General features: G+C 43.3%; 1 protein-coding gene across 1 annotated transcript; it reads left to right on the top strand.

Moving 5' to 3' along the window:
* The first annotated feature begins 3,664 nt into the window (after positions 1–3,664).
* On the top strand, positions 3,665–19,625 carry LOC132583179 (vomeronasal type-2 receptor 26-like). The gene is made up of 5 exons (XM_060254848.1): positions 3,665–3,823; positions 4,063–4,926; positions 8,893–9,120; positions 13,548–13,674; positions 18,718–19,625. Exons 1-5 carry the CDS (start codon positions 3,680–3,682, stop codon positions 19,623–19,625), a joined length of 2,271 nt encoding a protein of 756 aa, XP_060110831.1. The 5' UTR covers positions 3,665–3,679.
* Positions 19,626–22,005: the final 2,380 nt, after the last annotated feature.

Genomic DNA, 22,005 nt, shown 5'->3' with positions numbered 1-22,005 from the left:
AAATCATGCAGGTTAGCTTGTGTGTAAATAAAGTTCCCAGTTTAACCCGTAACTTGTATCATGTTTCATTTGAGCGGTCAGTGATTAAAAAAATAAAGTTCATCTGCACATTCCCTTGTATGTATTCAGAGTTCTCACTTTTCAAAGCTCCTTAGAGGCTGGAGGATAGACAAATCAAAAGCCCAGTTGCATATCCATATTTCTTCCCTGATTTAGAAATGTTCCTTTTATGCATTTCAGAAGAAAAGTATGTTTAAAGGAAATTGATCAGTACATATACTTTGAATTATGAATATACCTTTGAAATTTTCCTCTACTATGAATTCTCTGCATAATGTACCATCCCAATCTAGGGCTGCCAAGCCCCTGGTCTGGGCAGGGATTCCCCCACCCAGGAGGTTCCCAACCTGCCGGCCCACATTGGACCAGCAGGGGGCACCTCCCCTTATGTAACCGGCGTGATGACGTCACCCGGAAGTGATGTCATTGTGCCGGTGACATCGTGTGGTGACCACTCTAGATGGTTCAGGGGAAACTCTATGGTTTTCCCAGATGCTTTAGCCATTTGGGAGGGAAAACTCTATGGTACTCTATGGAATGCAGGGGACGTGGCAACCCTATCCCGATCTGAGCTGTCTTAGGGGCAAAGTGAAAATCTGTGCATCACTGCAAGGACATGGACCAGGATGTTTGATGCATCACAGCTAGGGGGATAGAACATCGTTGCAACTCCCGGAAGAAGTGGAAATGTATCCTCTTCTGCTGTATCACAATGAGTCACGTTGCATATAATGCAACTAGGGTGGCTACCTTGCACCCTAGTTGCATTATCTGCTGCATGACTCATTGTGATACAGCAGAAGAGGATACACTTCTTCCTCTTCCAGGGGTCGCAAAGATGCTATAGTCCAAAGCAGGTACATTTGGACACTGAACGTAACTCTCCTCGCAGGGTTCAGACACAACTTCTACCACTTCTTGACCTTCATTTTCCTTGAAGGAGTTCAGTAAAACTTTTCTTCTTCTTTAATGTCTTCTTGGAGGCTCTGCATGTATAACAGCTAGTTCAATACTGCCTAAATTTGCTGGAAATGTCAAGACATAGATGGAACCTTCTTCCATATGGGTTGGACATCTGAAAAACAAAGAGAAAAAAAGTATTAGAAGGAAATATATGAAGAAATGCAGAATATATTAAAGTTTGCACTCCCCACGGGGATCAAAAACATGCTGCTATGTATACTGCTTAACCAATATTCCCTCTAAGCTGCAGAGACTTGTGAGCAAAAATTCTACTTTGTGAGCTGCTGGCATTCAAGTTGTGAGCTACTGCATAAATTATTGTGCCTTGGGGCCATCCTTCCTGAGCTAAAACAAAAATATGTGAGCTGGAGGCTAAAAATTGGTGAGCTAGCTCATCCTAACTCAACTTAGAGGGAACACCGTGCCTAATGTATATGTAGTAATGATGCTGTGCAACTAATAATTTTGCTGCAAAACAGATTAGTTATGGAATTTGAAATATAAAGTGTTGACTATAAATGTACCCCAACAGAAATAAGTATCGTATTTTATAGACAGTTTCCCAAAAACTTTTCAATGTAATGAAGGGCATGTTGGGGATATATACAACTATGAGATGTAAACCTTTATTCCCCTTTTCTGTACTCCCTACACACACACACCAAACCTGCTTAAATCTGTTAAGTCATTAAAACTTCTCTCCAAATGGGCATGGTCTCTCCTTAACAATGTACTTCCCAAGAGAGGGTTTGTTGGTCCATGTGTATGAATGTGTGAAACTATGTTCACTGCCACATTTATAGTTGTGATCTATGGTACAGTTTTCAGTCTGATTCCTCCTATCCTGTTTGTCGGCTGAATCCCACTAAGATTTTCATTAGGAAAAAGATAAGAGGAAGGAATCTTGTTTCACCAGCAAAAGGGCTGTGCTGGGCATCATGTGACGTGCACGGGCAAAATATTATATGCAAAGGGGTTGGAGGAAGGAGAGAAACAGGATGAGACTGAGTATTAAAAAAGAGAAAGAGAAAAACAAACAAACTGATTTTCAGTCTCCAATTCTGATCTTGGGTGATCCATAAATTAATAAAATAAAAATAAATAAATGATCTGTTAAATTATTTACTTTTAACAAAATGTATTGATGGTCTCTATTTGCAGGCCTAATATTTGGGTGGTCTTCTCTAAGAGATGGTCATATTAAAAAAAAAAACATGAACTCATGTCTTGCTGTTGTGTTAAGGAGAAGGGGGGGGACTCATGCTGAGATGTGATAACATATTTTCTTGTGCGATCAAGTAGAGGTCTATTGCCCTCAGTAATGACTATCTCCCTTGTAATTATTACATTAAGCAGTATTACTTCTGGTTTCCACACACCCCCTTCCTCAAAGTCTATAGGGGTTTCCAGGGGACATTATCAAAACTGCAAATCAAGACTGACAGTATTAATTTCCTCTGTGCTGTTCACAAATCATGTGGAAGGTTAATATTACATAGGGAGTTAAATTACTGATGCTTGCCACTGTGCTGTCATTATTTCAGTGATCCAAGAGGTTTCTCTGCTACTTTGGGGGCTAAAACTCTGCTATTTAGGGGATATCAATGTGAAATTGTGAGTACAATTGAATTGGCACCCAGAAAGATTTTAAAGAATGATGGTGTTATTGGCTGTGACAGTACTGGTGTTCTTGCCTCAACTGGCATGCAAGGTTTCTGCTGACCAATGTTCCACGAGTGATCCTGTCCCCATTTTTCACAAGTCCTTTCAGTCAGGGGATCTCATCATTGCTGCCATTATTTCTCAGATTTATATCTTTTCTGAGCACATAACATTTAGAAGACACCCCTCTCGGGAGTTCTTTGATGAGATTGAGTAAGAATTTTGGGCTTTTAACCTTATCATTGAGCTGACTAGATAATATTCACAAATGTATCTCTTTCCACTCAGAACCTGACTTGATTATTTGAAAGGACAGATGACTCCTAAGAACTCAAACATAGCATACATAGCTGTGCATGTCCAGTGATTCAGAAGTGCCCCTTGCATGAATAAAATGATTATTTGAGGTTGGAATGCCAGTATATTTATAAAAAAGCAAGGAGTCTTGGGCCACATAAGTAGCCAACTTCATTTCTCTAATCCATAGAGAAACACCCTATTGATGTTGAAAGTGAATGAAATGGGGCACCTTTTCTTAGAATAATATTGTTATTTATCTTTTCCATACATAGGAAAGGGAAAGTTCCAAATTCATCATATAAAACAATCTGATTTACACAGATATGACTGCAGGTGCTAAGTAATAATTCCCATAATTTAAGGTTTATATTCAGAGAAGTCAAAAAGTGCAAATTTCAGTTCCCAAGTTAGTTGACTCTTCTGTAGACTGGAACAGAAATTTCTATTATAGTGCAACATATCTATGAAAGATAGATTAAACTAAAAATGAATTAAAATCGTTAATATGCAGGGCTGTTGAAATATCACATGTAAATGTTTTTGCAGATTAATAACTCACAACTACCAGCACAACCTGGCCTTGGAGTTTGCTGTAAAAGAGATCAATGATAATCCACAGATCTTGCCCAATGTCTCCTTGGGCTTCCATATATATAATAGCTATATCAGTCCAAGCAGGATCTATCAAGTAGCAATGGTTGTCCTATCTACAAGGGACAGGATCACCCCTAACTTCAAGTGTAATGGAACGAGAAATCTGGTAGCAGTCATCGGAGGCCCGACTTCTGACATAGATCTCCACATGGCCAAGGTCTTGAACATTTACAAGATTCCACAGGTAAGATGTATTCATAGAACAAGGGAGATCAGCAGGACATTCTTATTCCTTTTTTTCTTAAAAAAATAAAACATGCTTTGTTTAATGCAAAAAAAAAAAATTGTTTGGTAGTAAATATTCTCATTTTCACTGATATTCTTTAGATGTCCTGATACATTCCCCATCCAATCAGAATTATATATATATATATATTGATAAAGGGACAGAATGACCTTTTTTACTTTTCCTGTTTCCTTTAGCTAATATATGGATCTACTTCAGTGGTGACTGAAAAAAGCTACTCTCCTTTTTCCCACTGGATGTTCCCAAATGTGGCCCATCAGTATAAGGGAATTCTCCACTTACTGCTGTATTTCAGATGGATGTGGATCGGGTTGTTTTATCTGCCTGTTGAAAGTGTAGAACAATACATACAGAATGTCATCTATTCTTATTCCCAATGTGGTGTCTGCTTTGATTTCATACAAACATTACAGACAATAAATTTTTCTGATGGGTTCAATGAACTTTTGGAAAAGGGACTTCAAATGTACAAAACTGCTATGGTAAGCTCTGCTAAAGTATTGGTTGTACATGGTGAAATTCAGACAATTATGAGCTTGAGGACAATGCACCAGGTTGCAGAATGTGAAGACGAACCAATTAAAGCCAAAGGTAAAGTCTGGATTATGACAGCTCAGATGGATTTCACATCACTTCCCTTCCAAAGAAACTGGGACATAGGCACTGTCATTCATGGAGCTTTATCCGTTGCTGTTCACTCAGAGGAGGTGTTTGGATTCTACAGATTTCTGCAGATGAGAAATCCTACTTTGGCAATAGAAGATGGTTTTATTAAAACCTTCTGGCAAAAGGCATTCCAGTGTTCATTCCCCAGTTCCAGATCTGTAAGCAAATATGGGCAGATTTGCACTGGAGAGGAGAAGTTAGAGACTCTTCCGGCATCTGTCTTTGAAATGAAGATGACTGGCCACAGCTATAGTGTCTACAATGCTGTCTATTCTGTATCACATGCTTTGCATAAAATGCACATATCCCAGTTCAGACATAGATGGGTGCCTGATGGAGGAAGAAGGCAGGTTCTGAACCGACAATTGTGGCAGGTAATGTAATCAGTGAAGACCTCACCATATCTGGGGTGCAACAAGCTGCTGTATACCAAGCAGAGTGTAGACTCTATGGACCAACTAGAATGCTGTCTCCCTTCCAATAATGGAGTTTTTGTTTTCTCTCTTTTTCTTTCATTTCTGCAATACACTCAAGTTCACTGATTTTTATCTTGTATTTTTTTTTTTATTTCCATATTACTCTGAGTTTACTCCAGTTATTCTCGGGATATATGAATGTTGTTTTGACCATGGTTTTCCTGCAAGGTAAGTGAATACTAGTCAAATTCAGAGCAAATCTAGGTGGAGTTCCCAGTGTGGAAACAGTTTAAAGGTTTCCACACTTTACTGATAGAATATCTTGTCTCCTGATTCACTTTTTCAGGGTGCTGCTCTGCCTAGTTTCTCTTCTAAATAAGTTATAATAGCCATTAACCTTTGCAATTACTTCTACTTTATCGAACAAGATATTGTGGTTTTCTCCTATGGTGTGCTGGGCTACTGCTGATGTTTCTGGTTGTTTCAATCATTTATAGAGTTTCTGTTCAGTCTCCCTTATAGTTACTGAATGATCTGTCATCCCATTATAAACCTTGTCACACTCAGTGGACTTCCATTCAAGTACTAGCCCTTTTTAGACTCATGATCTGATGAGATCAGCCTATATCATGCCACCTTCATAGTAAAGTCTCCTACCAGTATGCCCATCCACTGACATGATTTGTGCACATTGCATTTCATTTCTATGAACAAATGAATCCGCCTTTGACAATTGAGAACACAAGCTGATGTGTATATCTGGAATTCTCTTAATGGCACTGACCACGATTGCTCCTTAATGAACAAATGGAAATAACATTTGGTCTGGATACCATTTGCGTGGGAAACCAATAAAACAGTAACATGTCAGAATGGGAGAATGATGGTGACAGTGTTAGAAGGCAATGATTGCTGTCTGTTAATTGCTCTATTGCTTGCAAGTCTGGGTTAAACTGAAAACATGTCTTTCCCAGAGGTGTTCCTGTCCACCTAATTTACTTTTTAACATGTAACATACATTATAAACATCATTCTAGTTTGCCAATAGGAAAAAAAAAAAAGAATACATTAAAATATAATGGAAGATGAGTTAGTATATGTAAAGAGATAAACAGCCAATATCCCTTATTTGGGTACGTCAATACAAGAAACATTGTTCTGATACACTATTCTAAAAGAGAAATACATTGGAATATTGTGGATATATAGCTATACTAGGTGAGAATCGGTTCAGTATATGTAATGAGATTAAAAACCCAATATCCCTATTCAGTCCTGGGGAGGTGTTTGTTCTAAGTTTCATAATAATTCCCCCCCCCCCCATGTCAGAATAAAGAGGCTGACACAGTATGTTGGGGTAAAACGGGCCACTTTATTAAACATAACTAAATAAATTATCATGGCAAGGGCAACCTACATTGGACAAGCCCTGGGGTTGTACCCCCGACCCCTCCTTGTCCAATAAGGGCGAGCCTCCCTGCCCCCTGCGAGAGCCATACATTAATATTGCTAACGTTGGGTCGCCTAGGGCAATACTACCCCTGATCCCCCCCCCCCAACTCAGGCCTTGATTACTAGAAGGAGGTGCTTTGGGGAGGGGCAGCTTACATACGATTCGCAATATGCGGCATTGAGCTGTACAGTCTATCTGTCACTCCTGCAGATCACTTGCACTCAACAGGTGCATAGCCCCGGGTGCTCACCAGAATTTGATTAAACAAATCAGCCAGTATCATAATGCCCCTGTATAAATCGATGGTGCGGTCTCATTTGGAATACTGTTTGCAATTCTGGTCACCGCACCTCAAAAAGGATATTATAGCATTGGAAAAAGTGCAGAAAAGGGCAACTAGAATGATTACAGGTTTGGAACACTTTCCCTATGAAGAAAGGTTAAAACTCTTGGGGCTCTATAGCTTGGAGAAACGTCGACTGTGGGGTGACATGGAAAAAGTGCAGAAAAGGGCAACTAGAATGATTACAGGTTTGGAACACTTTCCCTATGAAGAAAGGTTAAAACTCTTGGGGCTCTTTAGCTTGGAGAAACGTCGACTGTGGGGTGACATGATAGAGGTTTACAAGATTATGCATGGTCAACCAGGAAGGTAGAGAAAGAAGTATTTTTCTCCCTTTCTCACAATACAAGAACTTGTGGGCATTCAATGAAATTGCTGAGCAGTCGGGTTAGAACGGATAAAAGGAGGTACTTTTTCACCCAAAGGGTGATTAACATGTGGAATTCACTGCCACAGGAGGTGGTGGTGACTACAAGCATAGCCAGCTTCAAGAGGGGGTTAGATAAAAATATGGAGCAGAGGTCCATCAGTGGCTATTAGCCACAGTGTGTGTGTGATACAGAGTGTTGGACTGGATGGGCCATTGGCCTGATCCAACATGGCTTCTCTTATGTTCTTAACCCCTTAAACTTCCACCAACGCCAATGCCAAGCCTCTGCTCAGGTATTCGCGGCCACCAGGCTGCCCAGAGCGGCCCAAAGCCCTTGCCGCAGATCGTGCAAAAAGGCCCGATTACCCCAATCCAACAGATGGACCCCATCTGGTTGGTACAGCTCGCTAAACTCCACTCTAATGTCAGGATGAAGGAAGAAAAGTGCCCATGCCACCCTCCATGGCCTTCTGCAGAGCACAATTAGCTTTGCACCTGACCCACTTGATACCAGCTGGATCCAGGCCACATGCCAGACTCTGCATGGAAGAATGGCTGACCAGACTAAGCAGACCCCCGGCCACCTCCGCACGATGGTCCGGAGATCTGCCACAGCCTGCAAGGAAAGGGCTTTCCCCTTCATCAGCCCCAAGTCATTCCCAATGAGGTGGATGACCAATAAGAGGGGCGGAGGAGCGTTCCTCTCTTGAAACAGCAGTGTCAGGAGCCCAGGCCACCTCAGATCCCACTGACCCTCCCACTCAACTACAGTCCACTCGCTCAGTCCCAACTGAGAACCAAACACGGACCTCCTGGCATAGTTGGCAGCCCAGAACACCATACTGTGCCCACAGATAATCCTCAGCTTCTCCTGTCGAGCCACAGCACTTGAAACAGAGAAAATGGTCAACCAGGAATAAACTTGCCCAACAGGCTTAACTGCTTGTAACTCCCCCCAAACTCCCTCATGGCCCAACCAGGGGGTGAACATAAGACCAATAAGCTGCAGAACGCCAAGGGCCCATCCATTGAATAACTGGGCCTGGATAACTCTTTGCTGCTGCCATGGACACAGCCCCAATCCGAAAGGAGTGGGTCCCGAACTTAAGCCCCCCTAATCCCAGTTTAACAAGTGCCCGCAAGGTGACAGTCCAAAATTGATATTTTGTAAATGGGGCCCCATCCCTGTGACAAAATAATGGTCACTCTGCCTCCCCCCTAACCACCATGTAGCGGCGTAAGGCCTGTGCCGGGCATAGTCCAGTCTCCCCACAGGGACCCAGTGTGACTGTGGTACCCTTGTGACCCTGATCAGTCTTGGATCGACGAACCATCAACATGACAGCTAGTTGCTTGGGGACCTGATAGGAGCTCTCCAGCCTGATTCAGTCCCCGGGCTGCATGTTAGACACCCCTGTGTTAGCATATTGTGGGGCCATGCGGGTTTCCATGGCTGTACCATTGATCTGTAGGAACAGTTCATTGCCCAATCTGAAGTAGTTATGGGTGAGAACGAAATAGCATATTTGGTGGCTAAATCAGTTGTGTTTTTGTCAGAGATTATATTACTTATGGCTTGTAATCCATTTTGGTGTGGGATGCTGGAATACAGAGATTCCACATGCCAAGATAACAGATTTTCATGAAACTTTTATTGCATTAAGAAGCAACTCTCAAGCATTCTCAATTCTGATACAAGCAATGTGTATTTGCCTCTTTGGACTAATCTTATGGACTTTGTTTGGTTTTCTCATGTAGCTTCATACATTTCTGAGAGATGTCTCCTTCAACAACAGTTCTTGGGAACACATCGCCTTTGATCAAAATGGGGAATTAATGAGTGGGTTTGATATTCTGAACTGGATGACATTCTCCAATCAGTCCTTTGTTAGAGTCAAAATTGGAAAGATAGATCCAAACATTCACTCAGAAAATCTGTTCACCATTCGCGAGGATGCCATTGTATGGCCCCAGCAGTTCAACCAGGTAGAGTCCATGCATGTTAGTATCATTAATGTACTCATTTCTGGAGTAAATAAAGAATGGGTCTGAGTATGGATGCTGTAATACCTCTATATTCTATGAATTAGCTGAGGGCCAAGATCTCCAGATTTTTATCTGACATGTATAAGACTTCCCAGCATTCTTCTTGTGTGTCCATATAGATTTGTTTGTGTATGAGTGTGGGGAATTCTTTCATAATCCTATTTTAATTCCTTTTGGTATTCCTAGCTGGGGCTGGAGGATAATCATTTGTAGAAAATGGTATTGGAGAGTTGTCTTTCAGTTTCCCAAATGTAGCCTGATTTGTTCACAAGAAAAACTGCTCCTCCTTTGTTGGCTTATTTAAGAACAGAGCTTGGATTGTTTCTCAAGCAGTTTATTGTATGTCCTTTGGTATAAGTCAGGTTTAGTTATGAGGCATGATGTTTTTTGATCATGTCAGTTTGGACTCAGTGGCAAAAATATTGTAGAGATCAGGGGTCATTTTGTAGAAAAATAGGTGGTGGAGCTCATCCAGGGATTGTTATGCAGCTGCACCCACTATTCAAAGGACAAGGTGGCAAGGAGAAGGTGGAACTCTCAGAAAGGTTCAGGAGCTGCGCTCCTGTGAGCTCCCACTGAATTCAAGGCCTGGTAGAGATGTACCATGACATTGTTGTTATCACCAGAAGTTTCACGATACAGTCCTTTGTGTGGGTGGCAATTGGTGGTCATTGTGCCCTCTGTTGGTGAGTTGGACAGATGGCAGCCATTCAGCAGTAGATTGTAAATTGTTATGTTGTGAATGTAACGTACTCAAACAGGAGACGCAAGTCGGGCAACATTCTTTATTGAGAGCACGTTGCAAGAGAGAGAACATGCGGGCCGGGCCCCGCTTATATACATAACCCCGGTTCAGCCTACTGGACTGGTCAGGCCAATAGTGGCCTGTTGAACTTCCCGCCGCTGCTGGTGATGGGCGGGGCTCATCGTGCCTTGCGCTGGGCGTCCAGCCCCCTGGTCGCCGTCGCGCAAGGCCTGACGCGCTGCCGATACACTACAGTGAAGATGATGCCTGTCCATCCAAGTTCTGTTCTGAGGCTTGATTAAAGTACTCCTTGAGATGCAGATGGTGTAAAGGGCCACCGTTTCCACATAGAATAGTATCACCTGAGTGCATTTAGTGGGACAGTAGGATATTCCCATGAAAGGATAGATTTCTCTGCGAGGCTGAGAGTGTGATGTCAGAGGCTGACCAAACTGCTGGAGGAGAAGTTAATTTCAAGTGAATTGCTGGCAGTAGAAAAGCAAGATTTGAGTCTAGTAGCACTTAAAGACTGACAGGATTTCCAGCATATAAGCTTTTGAGAATCACAGCTTTCTTCATCGGATAACCTGATGGAGAATTAAAAACATAAGAACAATAACTAGCAACAATTATATCAAACAACAGAAAATGTTGTGCAGACTTTCCTTGAATATGTTAGAAGAAGAAGACGATATGAATATGTTACAGTAGATAAGGCATTGGATTGACACCAAATACGCTTATTTGCCTGAGAACCCCATTGCATGAAAACACAACTGAATCTTACTTCTACTGGAAATTGATGGCCAGAAGGCTGGAGAGGCAAGAAAGATGCAGCCACTCAAATGGCAGTGGGAGATGAGATGGATGAAGGATGGAGTTGGGGAGGAGAGGGCTCACCGATTTAGCTGTGAACGATAGGCTGGGGTGGGACCAGAGCTGGAGGAGAGGTCTTTTGATCTCTTCCCTTTCTGGACTCCGTCCTCTTTTGTCTCTGGCAGTGACTTGCCTACCTCTTCCCTTTGTATTTTGCTAGTAGTTAACATTGCCAGTATTAACGTTTAGTTATCACTACCATTTTGTTGCAAGTTCTGGTTCCGGGAGTGGTCGGGGCGGACGGCTTCTTTATCACCGCTCAGTGAGACTGTATATTTTATCTTGTTATTTTATTTATCCTTTCATTTAACTTCATACATTTGCTCTTAGTCTGATAAGGAAACCTCAAGGAGTTTGTGTTAGATTTTTAAGCTGTCGCCTTGATGCTTTGGTGTTGATAGTTACTATCTTCTCTAAACAGCTGCTATCTGTTACCGTATCCACTCCCTCAAGAGTGAAAAACTAGAGTGATTTATGGAACCAAGAACAGGAGCACTTAAAAGGAGGAGAGAAAGAGAGGATGAAGGAGAGGTGACAGAAAGAGGAGGGGATGATTTACAACTTCCTGCAAATAAACAGACAAAAATTTGCGACTTTTTTGAAAAAGAAAACACAGTTATTTATAACGTGCCAGTCGCAAATTATTTTGCTCCTCTGGCTGAATGTCATGAGGATTTGGGGTCTGAGCCTGAAATGCCTGATGCAGTTTGTTTTGAAACGCAGTGGGAAAAACTACTGGAACCGCAAATCGTTAGAGAAGAAAAGGCTAGAGAGTCAGACATAACAATTGATAAGCATGCAGACCTTACAGCGAAAACAGTGACTTTGATTTTGGAAAGAGTTTCTGAAATACAAAATAACATCAACAAACTCTCCTCGAAAATTGAACTGTTAATTAAAGACAGGAATCTCCCAGCTGCTGCATATTTTCATGAGAGACGGAGCTCCCCTGTAAAGGGAGCTAATGAAGTTAAAGGACAAATGCAGTCTCACTGGGTTGATAGACCCATAAAACAAATCCTTGGTACTTCAAAAGAATAAGATATGTTTAACATTTTGTTGCTTGGTGGTTTGCCACTATTGTCCCAACTTGGCTGTTTTGGGCATTGGGACAGGTTCCTTTGGGGGAGAGGTGGGCTTACGTGCATGCCTCCCCCATCTGGGAGGCCCCCATAAGGGGACTTGGGGCAGGGGGCCACCCAGCCACAGGCCAGGCAGGGTCTGTTGGCTGGCTCCCTCCCAGGTGGCAGAGGGACCAGGAAGAAGCCAGTGCCTCTGTGTCCTGGGACCCTGCCACTACTTGGACAAGCCCTCGGCAGGTATGCTGGGGGACGGCAGGCTCTGGGCAGCAGATGTTGCCTGATATGGAAACCGTCCCTATACTGAGCCACTGCTCCTTCATCTGTAAAACAGATTTATTTATTTGATTTGTATCCTGTCCTCCCCACCGAAGCAGGCTCAGGGCGGCTTACACTAGGAGGCCACAAGGCCAGCATTAAAACAAGATAAAACATAACTGCATCATATCAAAACAAATGAAACAGTTACATAAAATAGTAATAGGTGCTATTGATCTCAGATTAAAATATAATGGTGTGATAAAAATGGCGGATACTTCCAACTATGTTGATATTAAAATGTTGTTATTCAGTTACTTCTGCTGGATGTCCTGTGAAAAGAGTTCCCCAGTCACACTGTGATGTTTGAGGCGGGCCAGTGGATTTGTTCCGCTGTCCTGTTATAGATTTTGATTCGAAAATGCCTGGCGGAAAAGCGCCGTTTTACAGGCCCTCCGGAACTGTGTGAGCTCTCACAGGGCCCTAACCTCCTCCAGTCGCTCATTCCACCAGGCAGGAGCGGCAGCAGAAAAGGCCCTGGCTCTGGTCACCTTGAGTCTGGCCTCTTTGATGCTGGGGATCGAGAGTAGATTCTGCGACCCCAACTGAAGTGCTTTCTGGGGTATATGCGGGAAAATGCGGTCCCTAAGGTATGCAGGTCCCTGGCCATATAGGGCTTTAAAAGTAATAACCTTTAAATAAATAAACTGTGGCTATATTTCCTCCATATTAGAAGTGTGTATGTGATCTTTGGTGTAGCGGTTAAGTGTGCAAACTCTTATCTGGGAGAACCGGGTTTGATTCCCCACTCCTCCACTTGAACCTGCTGGAGTGGCCTTGGGTCAGCCATAGCTCTGGCAGAGGTTGTCCTTGAAAGGGCAGCTGCTGTGACAGTCCTCTCAGCCCCACCCACCTCACAGGGTGTCTGTTGTGGGGGGAGAAGATAGAGGAGATTGTGAGTCACTCTGAGACTCTGAGTGGAGGGCGGGATATAAATCCAATGTCTTCCTCTTCATCTTTACCCCTTACACCCTCCTTGAATCTGCAAACAAGAATTCTGCAGTAGTGAAAGTTCCCAAGAAATCCCATAAGTTAAACAGTTACATATACTTGGAGCAGCTATCCATTACTTGCCTATGCACATATTCGGGGTGTTGGGGTGTTGAGCAGGAACACTCAGGAACACAGTTCCAGCTGGCTTGGCCTCAGGGGTGTGTGGCCTAATATGCAAATGAGTTCCTGCTGGGCTTTTTCTGCAAAAAAGTCATTTGTGAAACAATGGTGACATCAGGGGGTGTGACCTAATATGCAAATGAGTTCTTGCTGGGCTTTTTCTACTAAAAAAAGCCCTTGCCATGCTAAACCTGAAAACATTTCTGAGAGCATTCTCTTCTTTCTTTTCTGGATAGATGAGACCACTTTCTCATTGTAATGAAAACTGTCATGCCGGTTATGTTAGGAGGATGAAGGAAGGGAAGCCATTTTGCTGTTATGATTGCCTTCCATGTCCAGAGGGGAAGATTTCCAACAAGAAGGGTAAGATGTGTGGTGAAATAATTTCGCAAAAATACTTTTTGTATTTCATACTTGGTCATCTGTGGATACAGGCACGGGCAGCCCAATCCTAACCTCCGTGGCGCCCAACCATGGGCATAACTGTAGCGGCACAAGTAGACTTCCTACAGACATTGGCACATTCAGGAATGGGGGCAGGGGGAGGGAAACAGCATAGCTCATCAAGAGGGAGACTGTCACCATGGCAACTCTGCTGGCGTGGGACTCCTGGTGCACAGGAGTGGGGCAGCACTCCGAAGGGGCCCCGCCCGCATAAGTTGCCTCTGCCACGGCACAACTGGGCTTCCACTGGCGCAAATGTGACTTGCACCAATTTATCGGCTAGCCTGATTCCAAAACACCTTTGCTTCCCACCACCCTTAGGACTGAGCTGTAATTCTGCTACTGTCTGAAGAATAATTTATGTGATGGGAGTTGATTTTAAATGCTTGGAAACTTGTAGGTGATCTGATAACAAATCCCTCTTTTCATTTCTGCCATGCACCAGAACAAAATGATCATTTTGGACTGGTATTTATGTAGGACTTCCAGTCCCTTTAATTAAAAAAAAAAAAAGTATGTTAAACTGATGAATCTTCAAAAGACATCACCAGAAATTGTGAGTAAAAGTAAGGTAAGGAGAGCAGGGATGGGAGAGAGAAAATTAAAGTTGGTATTGGGGGAGTGCAATTTAAAAAAAAAATGAAAAGAAAAATTGTCCTAAAAGCTCAGGGACATTTGAACAGAGGTAGGATTGATTTTATGTTTGTCCAATAGAGAAAATAAATGTTTTTAAACTCCCAGTCTAGGCAATTATCTCTGGGGGATAGATCATTATGGCCAGGACTTTTTTTTTTTTTGTAGCAGAAACTCCTTTGCATATTAGGCCACATGTCCCTGATGTTGCCAATCCTCTGAGAGCTTACAGTAGGCCCTGTACTAAGAGCCCTGTAAGCTCTTGGAGGATTGGCTACATCAGGGGTGTGTGGCCTAATATGCAAAGGAGTTCCTGCTACAAAAGAAGCCCTGATTATGGCTAACTTCCTTAGATTTAAATGAAGACAAATATGCCTCATAGCAAATAAGGGAAGAGAATAAGTAAAAGATACCTCCATTTACAGAGGCAGCAAACTTCTGAATGCTAGTAATTGTAGCAGAAACTCCTTTGCATATTAGGCCACATGTCCCTGATGTTGCCAATCCTCTGAGAGCTTACAGTAGGCCCTGTACTGAGAGCCCTGTAAGCTCTTGGAGGATTGGCTACATCAGGGGTGTGTGGCCTAATATGCAAAGGAGTTCCTGCTACAAAAGAAGACCTGATTATGGCTAACTTCCTTAGATTTAAATGAAGACAAATATGCCTCATAGCAAATAAGGGAAGAGAATAAGTAAAAGATACCTCCATTTACAGAGGCAGCAAACTTCTGAATGCTAGTGCCAGGAGGCATAATTAGGTCAAGGCCTTGGCCCATATGTTCTGTTTGTTGGCATCAAGAGCAACAACTTGGAGTTCATGTCAAAATATGCACCGGACTAGGTGGACCACTGGACTGATCCATAAAGCTCTACTTATATTCCTATGTTTTTGTGAGCATCATCTCAGCTAGTGGGATGTACAGCCTGGAAGGGGGCAGATCTTCATATCTGCATCCCTGTACCACCATTTGTAACAGTCAGCAGGCTCTGGGAATTTTTACAATAAGTCATTATTTAACGGTAAACATTATTTAATGGTGTTTTTTTTTACAATAAAAATATTATGTAACGATAAACTGGATGGACCTGTGTGGGTGAGGAACGCCACCCAAATGTCACCCACAGAGAAGATAGAGGTGTCTTTCTACACTGTACATTTATCAAGTCTAAGAGAGAGATTGGTTTTGTATATTTATTGAATTTATTTATTTATTTAATTTATATCCCACCCTCCTCACCAAAGGCAGGCTCAGGATGGCTCACAAATCAAGGGTCGACACTAACACATTAGTGCGACCGATCCAATAAACAACAAGAAAAACACAGAACATAAAAACAATTTAAAACAATTTAAAACATTTGCATGTGCTACTATCATAATTTCAGGCAGAAATTTAAATTCTGGTGATCAGCTATACTCAAAGGTCTCAGGATCGCCATAGTGTAGTACAGTAGGCCATTGGTGGTGTTCTTATAGGTCAGTCCCATTGCTGCAGATGTTACTATTCATATAAATACCTGGCGGAAGAGTGCTGTTTTGCAGGCCTCGTGGAACTGTAGAGGCTCTCTCAGGGCCCTAACCTCCTCTGGCAACTCATTCCACCAGCTAGGGGCAGCAACGGAAAAGGCCCTGGCTCTCATTGTTTTGAGCCTCGCTTCTCTGATGCTGGGGACTGTCAATAGGTTTTGAAACCCTGACTAAAGTTCTCGCTGGGGCATGTGCAGGGAAAGACGGTCCCTAAGGTATGCAGGACCCTGGCCATATAGGGCTTTAAAGGTAATGACCAGCACCTTGAAGCAAATCCGGTACACTATCGGTAGCCAGTGCAGCGCTTTCAGCACAAGCTGGATGTGTTCCCATAACGAAACTCCCATTAACAGCCTGGCTGCAGTGTTCTGCACTAGCTGAAGTTGCTGGATTTGGGAAAAGGGCAGCCCCATGTAGAAAGCATTACAGTAATTCCGTCTCGAGGTGACTGTTGCATGCCATCACGTTCAAGAAAGGGGACCAACTGCTTTGCCATCCACAGATGGTAAAAAGTTGACTTGGCAGTGGTTGTCACGGGCTGGGGCCAGGCCAGGCGAAGTCCAGGGGCAGTCCAAGGTCTGTAGCTGGGTAGCAAGGAGGGTCCAAAGCGCCAAAACCGAATCACCGTCCAGGTATCATAGGTCAGAGGTTCAGAAGCCGAAGTCAGGGGGTCCAGAAGTCAATGCCAGAGTCAGGGGGTCCAGAAGCCGAAGTCAGAAGCCGAAGTGGATGCTAGAACGTCAGGTAAGTGACTAGTTGCTTCCACAAAGCCTTCTCTCAAAGCCCACAGCTATATAGCCCTCTGCTGTCTGTTGCCCATTTGGACTAATTGCTGACTCAGAGGGCAGCCAGGATCCTGCTGAGACTCAAGCACCCTCACTCCTAGAAGGGCCAGAATCCTTTCAAAACTCAGGGCTCAGGGAGCATCTTGCTCGTGAGCGTGCCGCCCTCCTCCGATCCCTGAGGTCCTGACGAAGGCGGTCACGCACACGAGCCACCCGAGAGGGCAAGGCAGGGGGGCTTGGATCTTCTCCAGCAGGAGGCAGGGGCACTGGTGCAGGTGGCAGGGGCACAGTTTCTTCTGCAGGCTCGGCTTCTTCTGCAGGGCCCCCAGCACCCATGACAGTGGTAGCTACTTGGGCCTCCATTGTTAAAGAGGGATCCAAGAGCACCCCTAAGCTTTTAACCTTGGGTGCCTGCGTGAGCTGGGCTCCGCCGAAGGTTGGTAAATAGACCTCCAGTCCCGGACAGTGGTGACTCAGATACAGGACCTCTGTCTTCGTCAGATTTAATTTCAGTCTACTCAGTCTGAGCCACCCCGTCACAGCTTGCAATGCTGTGGACAGATCTTCCGGGGTGGAGTCAAACTGGCCGCCCCTCAACAGATAGAGCTGGGTGTCATCCAAATACTGGTGACAACCCAGCCCATACATCTGGGCAACCTGGGAGAGGGGGAGCATGTAGATGTTGAATGACATCAGAGAAAGAACTGCTCCCTGCGGCACATTACATATAAGTGGGTGTAGTCAAGATAGTTTGTCTCCTAGCGTCACCCTCTGTCTCCAACCCTGGAGGAAGGAGGAAAGCCAGTTCAAGGCCAACCCCTGAATCCCAGCATCGGTGAGGTGACAGGTCAGTAGCTGATGGTCGACCATGTCGAATGCCACTGACAGGTCTAGCAATATCAGCACTGCTGAGCCACCTCTGTCCAAGTGCCTCTGGAGGTCATCTGTGAGGGCAACCAGAACCGTCTCCATCCCTTAACCCGGACAAAAACCAGATTGATGTGGGTTAAGCACAGAAGCATCGTCCAGAAAACTCTGAAGCTGCACTGCCACAGCCCTTTCAATAATCTTGCCTAAGAATGGCAAGTTAGACACCAGCTGGTAATTAGCCAATTCAGCTGGGTCCAAAGATGTTTTTTTTTTCAAAGGGGACGAACTACTGCCTCTTTTAGAGGCTGGGGGAAGGTTCCTTCAAGAAGGGACCTGTTGACAATTTCCCTTAGCGGAACCCGTAGCTCCTCTCGGCCAGCTTCCCAGTTGGGAAATATTTACCCAACAGGGAAGGTCTTCATTTTTGTACAGATGAAGTTTTGGGGAGAATAAGATTTCAAAATCCACCCCACCCACCAGTGATTCCTCACAAAACCCATCCTGTCTATCTGCATAACACTTTAAGTGGCTGGCTGCAATTATACTAATGAAAACAGGACAAAAAACACCAAGCATTTTTTAATGAAGGGATATACATACACTTCAGTGTCTTCATGGGTATACAGAGAAATATAATTTTGTACCTTTATCAGAAGAGAATATGTGGGGGTTCCATAAACACAGACTAATCTGAGTAGGATTGAATGAATGTATTCCACAAGGAACAGAATGATGAGACCAAATGGGAGTAGGTCAGGGGTGGCCAACAGTAGCTCTCCAGGTGTTTTTTGTCTACAACTCCCATCACCCCCAGTTATCAACCATGCTGGCTGGGGCTGATGGGAATTATAGGCAAAAAACCTCTGGAGAGCTACCATTGGCCATCCCTGGAGTAGGTTGAATGGGAAAACGAGGGAAGGAATTACCAGCTGACCAAGCCTAAAGACTGAATATACCTTCAGTTATTACATACCTTTTGCCATTGAGGGTTTGTTAGCTCTTGGCAAATATAATGGCAAGAGAAAATAACATGTCTTTGTTGTTTTAGCCTGTCTCATTAAAGGTTTTGCAGAATTTTACTGGTTATCAGCTGATGCACTCCATGCGTAGAGTTGGCATGGATGAAAATTGTATTTTCTTTTTCAGATATGGATGACTGTTTTCCATGTCCAGAAGATCACTATCCAAACAATGAGCAAAATCAATGCCTTCCAAAAGATATAAGTTTCCTGTCTTATGGAGAACCTTTGGGGATCAGCTTAGCCATTTTTGCCCTTGCCTTCACGTTCATCACAGCTTTGGTGCTCAGGGTCTTCATTAAGTACTGGGACACTCCCATAGTCAAAGCCAACAACCGGAATCTGACCTACTCTCTCCTCATCTCACTTCTGCTCTCCTTCCTTTGTATTTTGCTATTCATTGATCACCCTGGGAAGGTGACATGTCTCCTTCGACAAATAACTTTTGGTATCATCTTCTCAGTGGCTGTTTCTTGTGTGTTGGCCAAAACTATCATTGTGGTTCTGGCTTTCATGGCCACCAAGCCAGGATCCAGAATGAGAAAATGGATGGGGAATCAACTGGCTATCTTCATTGTCCTGTTCAGCTCTCTTATACAAGCCACAATATGCACTGTCTGGCTGGCAACATGCCCACCATTCCCAGATCTTGATATGCACTCAATGACAGAAGCAATTGTACTGGAATGCAATGAGGGGTCAGTCACCATGTTTTACTGTGTCTTGGGCTTCTTGGGCTTCCTAGCCATTGTAAGCTTTGCTGTGGCTTTCATAGCCCGGAAGTTACCTGACACTTTTAATGAAGCCAAATTCATAACTTTCAGTATGTTCATCTTTTGCAGTGTTTGGTTGTCCTTTGTCCCAATGTATTTGAGCACCAAGGGAAAGTACATAGTGGCTGTGGAGATCTTCTCTATTTTGGCCTCCAGTGCTGGGTTACTAGGTTGTATCTTTTCCCCCAAATGCTATATAATTTTGCTGAGGCCAGATTTAAATAGCAGGGATAAAATTATACGAAATAAGTATTGCAAATAAACCCTTAAAGAACAATGTGTGCCAACTGGGGCAATGGACTGGATACAATGAATTATTCCACTGTTGCTAAGGAGAGGTCAACTTTGATAATCCAGAAAGGGTGTACCAGGGATCCCGGGACTACAATGGAGAAAGTCCACTGTAGTGTGTCCTATCTTAAAGCACATAAGATAACTGGCATTAATAAATGAAGTAACTTGAAATAAATTTTAAGTAAGAATAAATGTAACAAAACTCTGTGGGAAATTTTGAATGCAACAGATACTTGAGATAAATATATTATGAAAGGAAGGTGAAACAAATGTGATCTTATCATACATTCAATTTATTATATCCCCAAGCTTACAGGAACAAAATCAAGATTGATACCTTGAGGCTGATATAATTCCTTAAAGACAACATAACAGGATTATAAGGCAGCAGTTCTCTGGGGTAACAGGTTGAGGTCTTTCACATCACCTACTGCCAGGTCCTTTTAAGTGGCAATGTCAGGGTTTGAGCCTGGGACCTTCTTCATGCAGAGCAGAGGTTTTTCCCCTGGTTGGGTGGTTTTGAGGGCTGATTTGTGTAAAGTGGATTATAGGAGTCTAGTCTTGATATTTCTGTGACATGGATGAAAGGGGTCTGATCAGCCAAGTCAAGGTACAGGGTCATCTTCCAGGCTAAGCTAAATTGGTAATTTTCCCCCGCAGCTGAACTAATTCGCTTCTCCATCAGTAATGTTGGATTCAGTGCATTCCTTAGGCTGTTCATCAAATCAGTGAAAGTCTTTTGAAACTCATAGAATGTAGCAAGCCCAATCAAGATCTCCGCCTTCCCAACCAGTGTTACCTCTGTCTTGCTGGGATTCCATTTCAGGTCAGTTCCATACTAGACCTTTAATCCTGTTTCAGCCCTGCCCCAAAACTGATTTTCTACACTAAAATCATAAACTCATAGAGTTGGTTTCTATGATTCCATGATTCAAGTGTAGAATGTCAGTTTGGAGACAGGGCTAAACTAGGATTAAAGGTCTAGTGTGGAATTGGAATTAGCATGGAATTGGCAGAATTGGAAATGTGTTCACTCTTAGCAATTTAACTACAGTGGGCAGACAGGACATCTACTGTACCGCTGAGAGATTTTCACAAGAAGATATACAGCTGGATGTCATCAGCATAATGATGACAGCCAGTCACAAAAACTATGAATAATTTGTCCTCAGTACTTGAACAGAGATTGAATAGAATGGATGATAGGTCTATGCCCTGGGGAATCCTACAGGACAACTGGTCTCCGATGGCAGCCATTTGAGACTGGTCTGTGAGGAATGAGTCAATGCGGTGGCATGGTGCAATGTAGAAAATGCTGCCATGTTCAGTAAGAAAAAGAAAGAAACTAGGTCTTGGTTTACATTTATATGGTGGTCATCAACCAAAGCTCTAAGGTCTGTTTGTGTCCCATAGTGCGTCTTGAATGCAAACTGAAAATGCTCACATATCCAAGCATTATCTACATCAACTGGGCTGTCATGAAGACATTGAACTTGCTATTTACACTGCATTATAAAGAGAGTTGTAAGCTCTTTGTTTTCAGTAGATTTATAAAGGTATAACCCCTTTTAGGATGGCACGGGCAGTTTGTGGCAGGCATAAGAGAAAAGAGGCAACATGTGCATGGTGTTCACAGCACCCGAAACCCTGTGGCAAAATAAGAATGTTCTATATCACACACTTGAAAAAGACTGATGAGGCAGAACTATAGCAATTGAAGATAAATAAATAAATAAATAAAATGTGCAGATCTACTTTATGTATACAGACCTGTTACCTTCTGAAAAAGAAAACTGCAGATCTATACCCCGCCCTCCTCTCTGAATCAGAGACTCAGAGAAGCTTACAATCTCCTATATCTTCTCCCCTCACAACAGACACTCTGTGAGGTGGGTGGGGCTGAGAGGGCTCTCCCAGCAGCTGCCCTTTAAAGGACAACTCTTGCGAGAGCTATGGCTGACCCAAGGCCATTCCAGCAGCTGCAAGTGGAGGAGTGGGGAATCAAACCCGGTTCTCCCAGATAAGAGTCCACACACTTAACCACTACACCAAATTGGCTCCTTATCTTTACCAATGTTAGTCTTGTGGATGGAAATATCATGCATTGGTATTTGTTCCCTGCTTTAGAAATGTACTTTCCATTTTAGTTCAGTGCATTTCAAAAATGCATTGCAAATGTAAACTGATTATGGATGGTTCTGATTATTTCCCCTCTTATAGAATTTGTATCTGAGCTGCATTTGAGGAAAAGTGAAACCGTGTGCATCTTTCATTTTTCTAGTGTGCCCTCAGCGTGGGAGGCAGGATATGCATCTAAATATAAAGTATCATATTCTGTGGCTGTATGA

Source organism: Heteronotia binoei, chromosome 15 (assembly GCF_032191835.1).
Source record: "Heteronotia binoei isolate CCM8104 ecotype False Entrance Well chromosome 15, APGP_CSIRO_Hbin_v1, whole genome shotgun sequence".
NCBI lineage: Eukaryota > Metazoa > Chordata > Lepidosauria > Squamata > Gekkonidae > Heteronotia > Heteronotia binoei.
This window is presented reverse-complemented; position numbering and strand designations above follow the sequence as displayed.

Excerpts from the sequence above, each read along its gene's own strand:
- LOC132583179 (XM_060254848.1), top strand. The coding sequence starts at position 3,680 with ATGGTTGTCCTATCTACAAGGGACAGGATCACCCCTAACTTCAAGTGT. Across the intron at positions 4,927-8,892 it reads TGAACCGACAATTGTGGCAG|CTTCATACATTTCTGAGAGA; the intron begins GTAATGTAATCA and ends TTTCTCATGTAG. Across the intron at positions 9,121-13,547 it reads GGCCCCAGCAGTTCAACCAG|ATGAGACCACTTTCTCATTG; the intron begins GTAGAGTCCATG and ends TTTTCTGGATAG.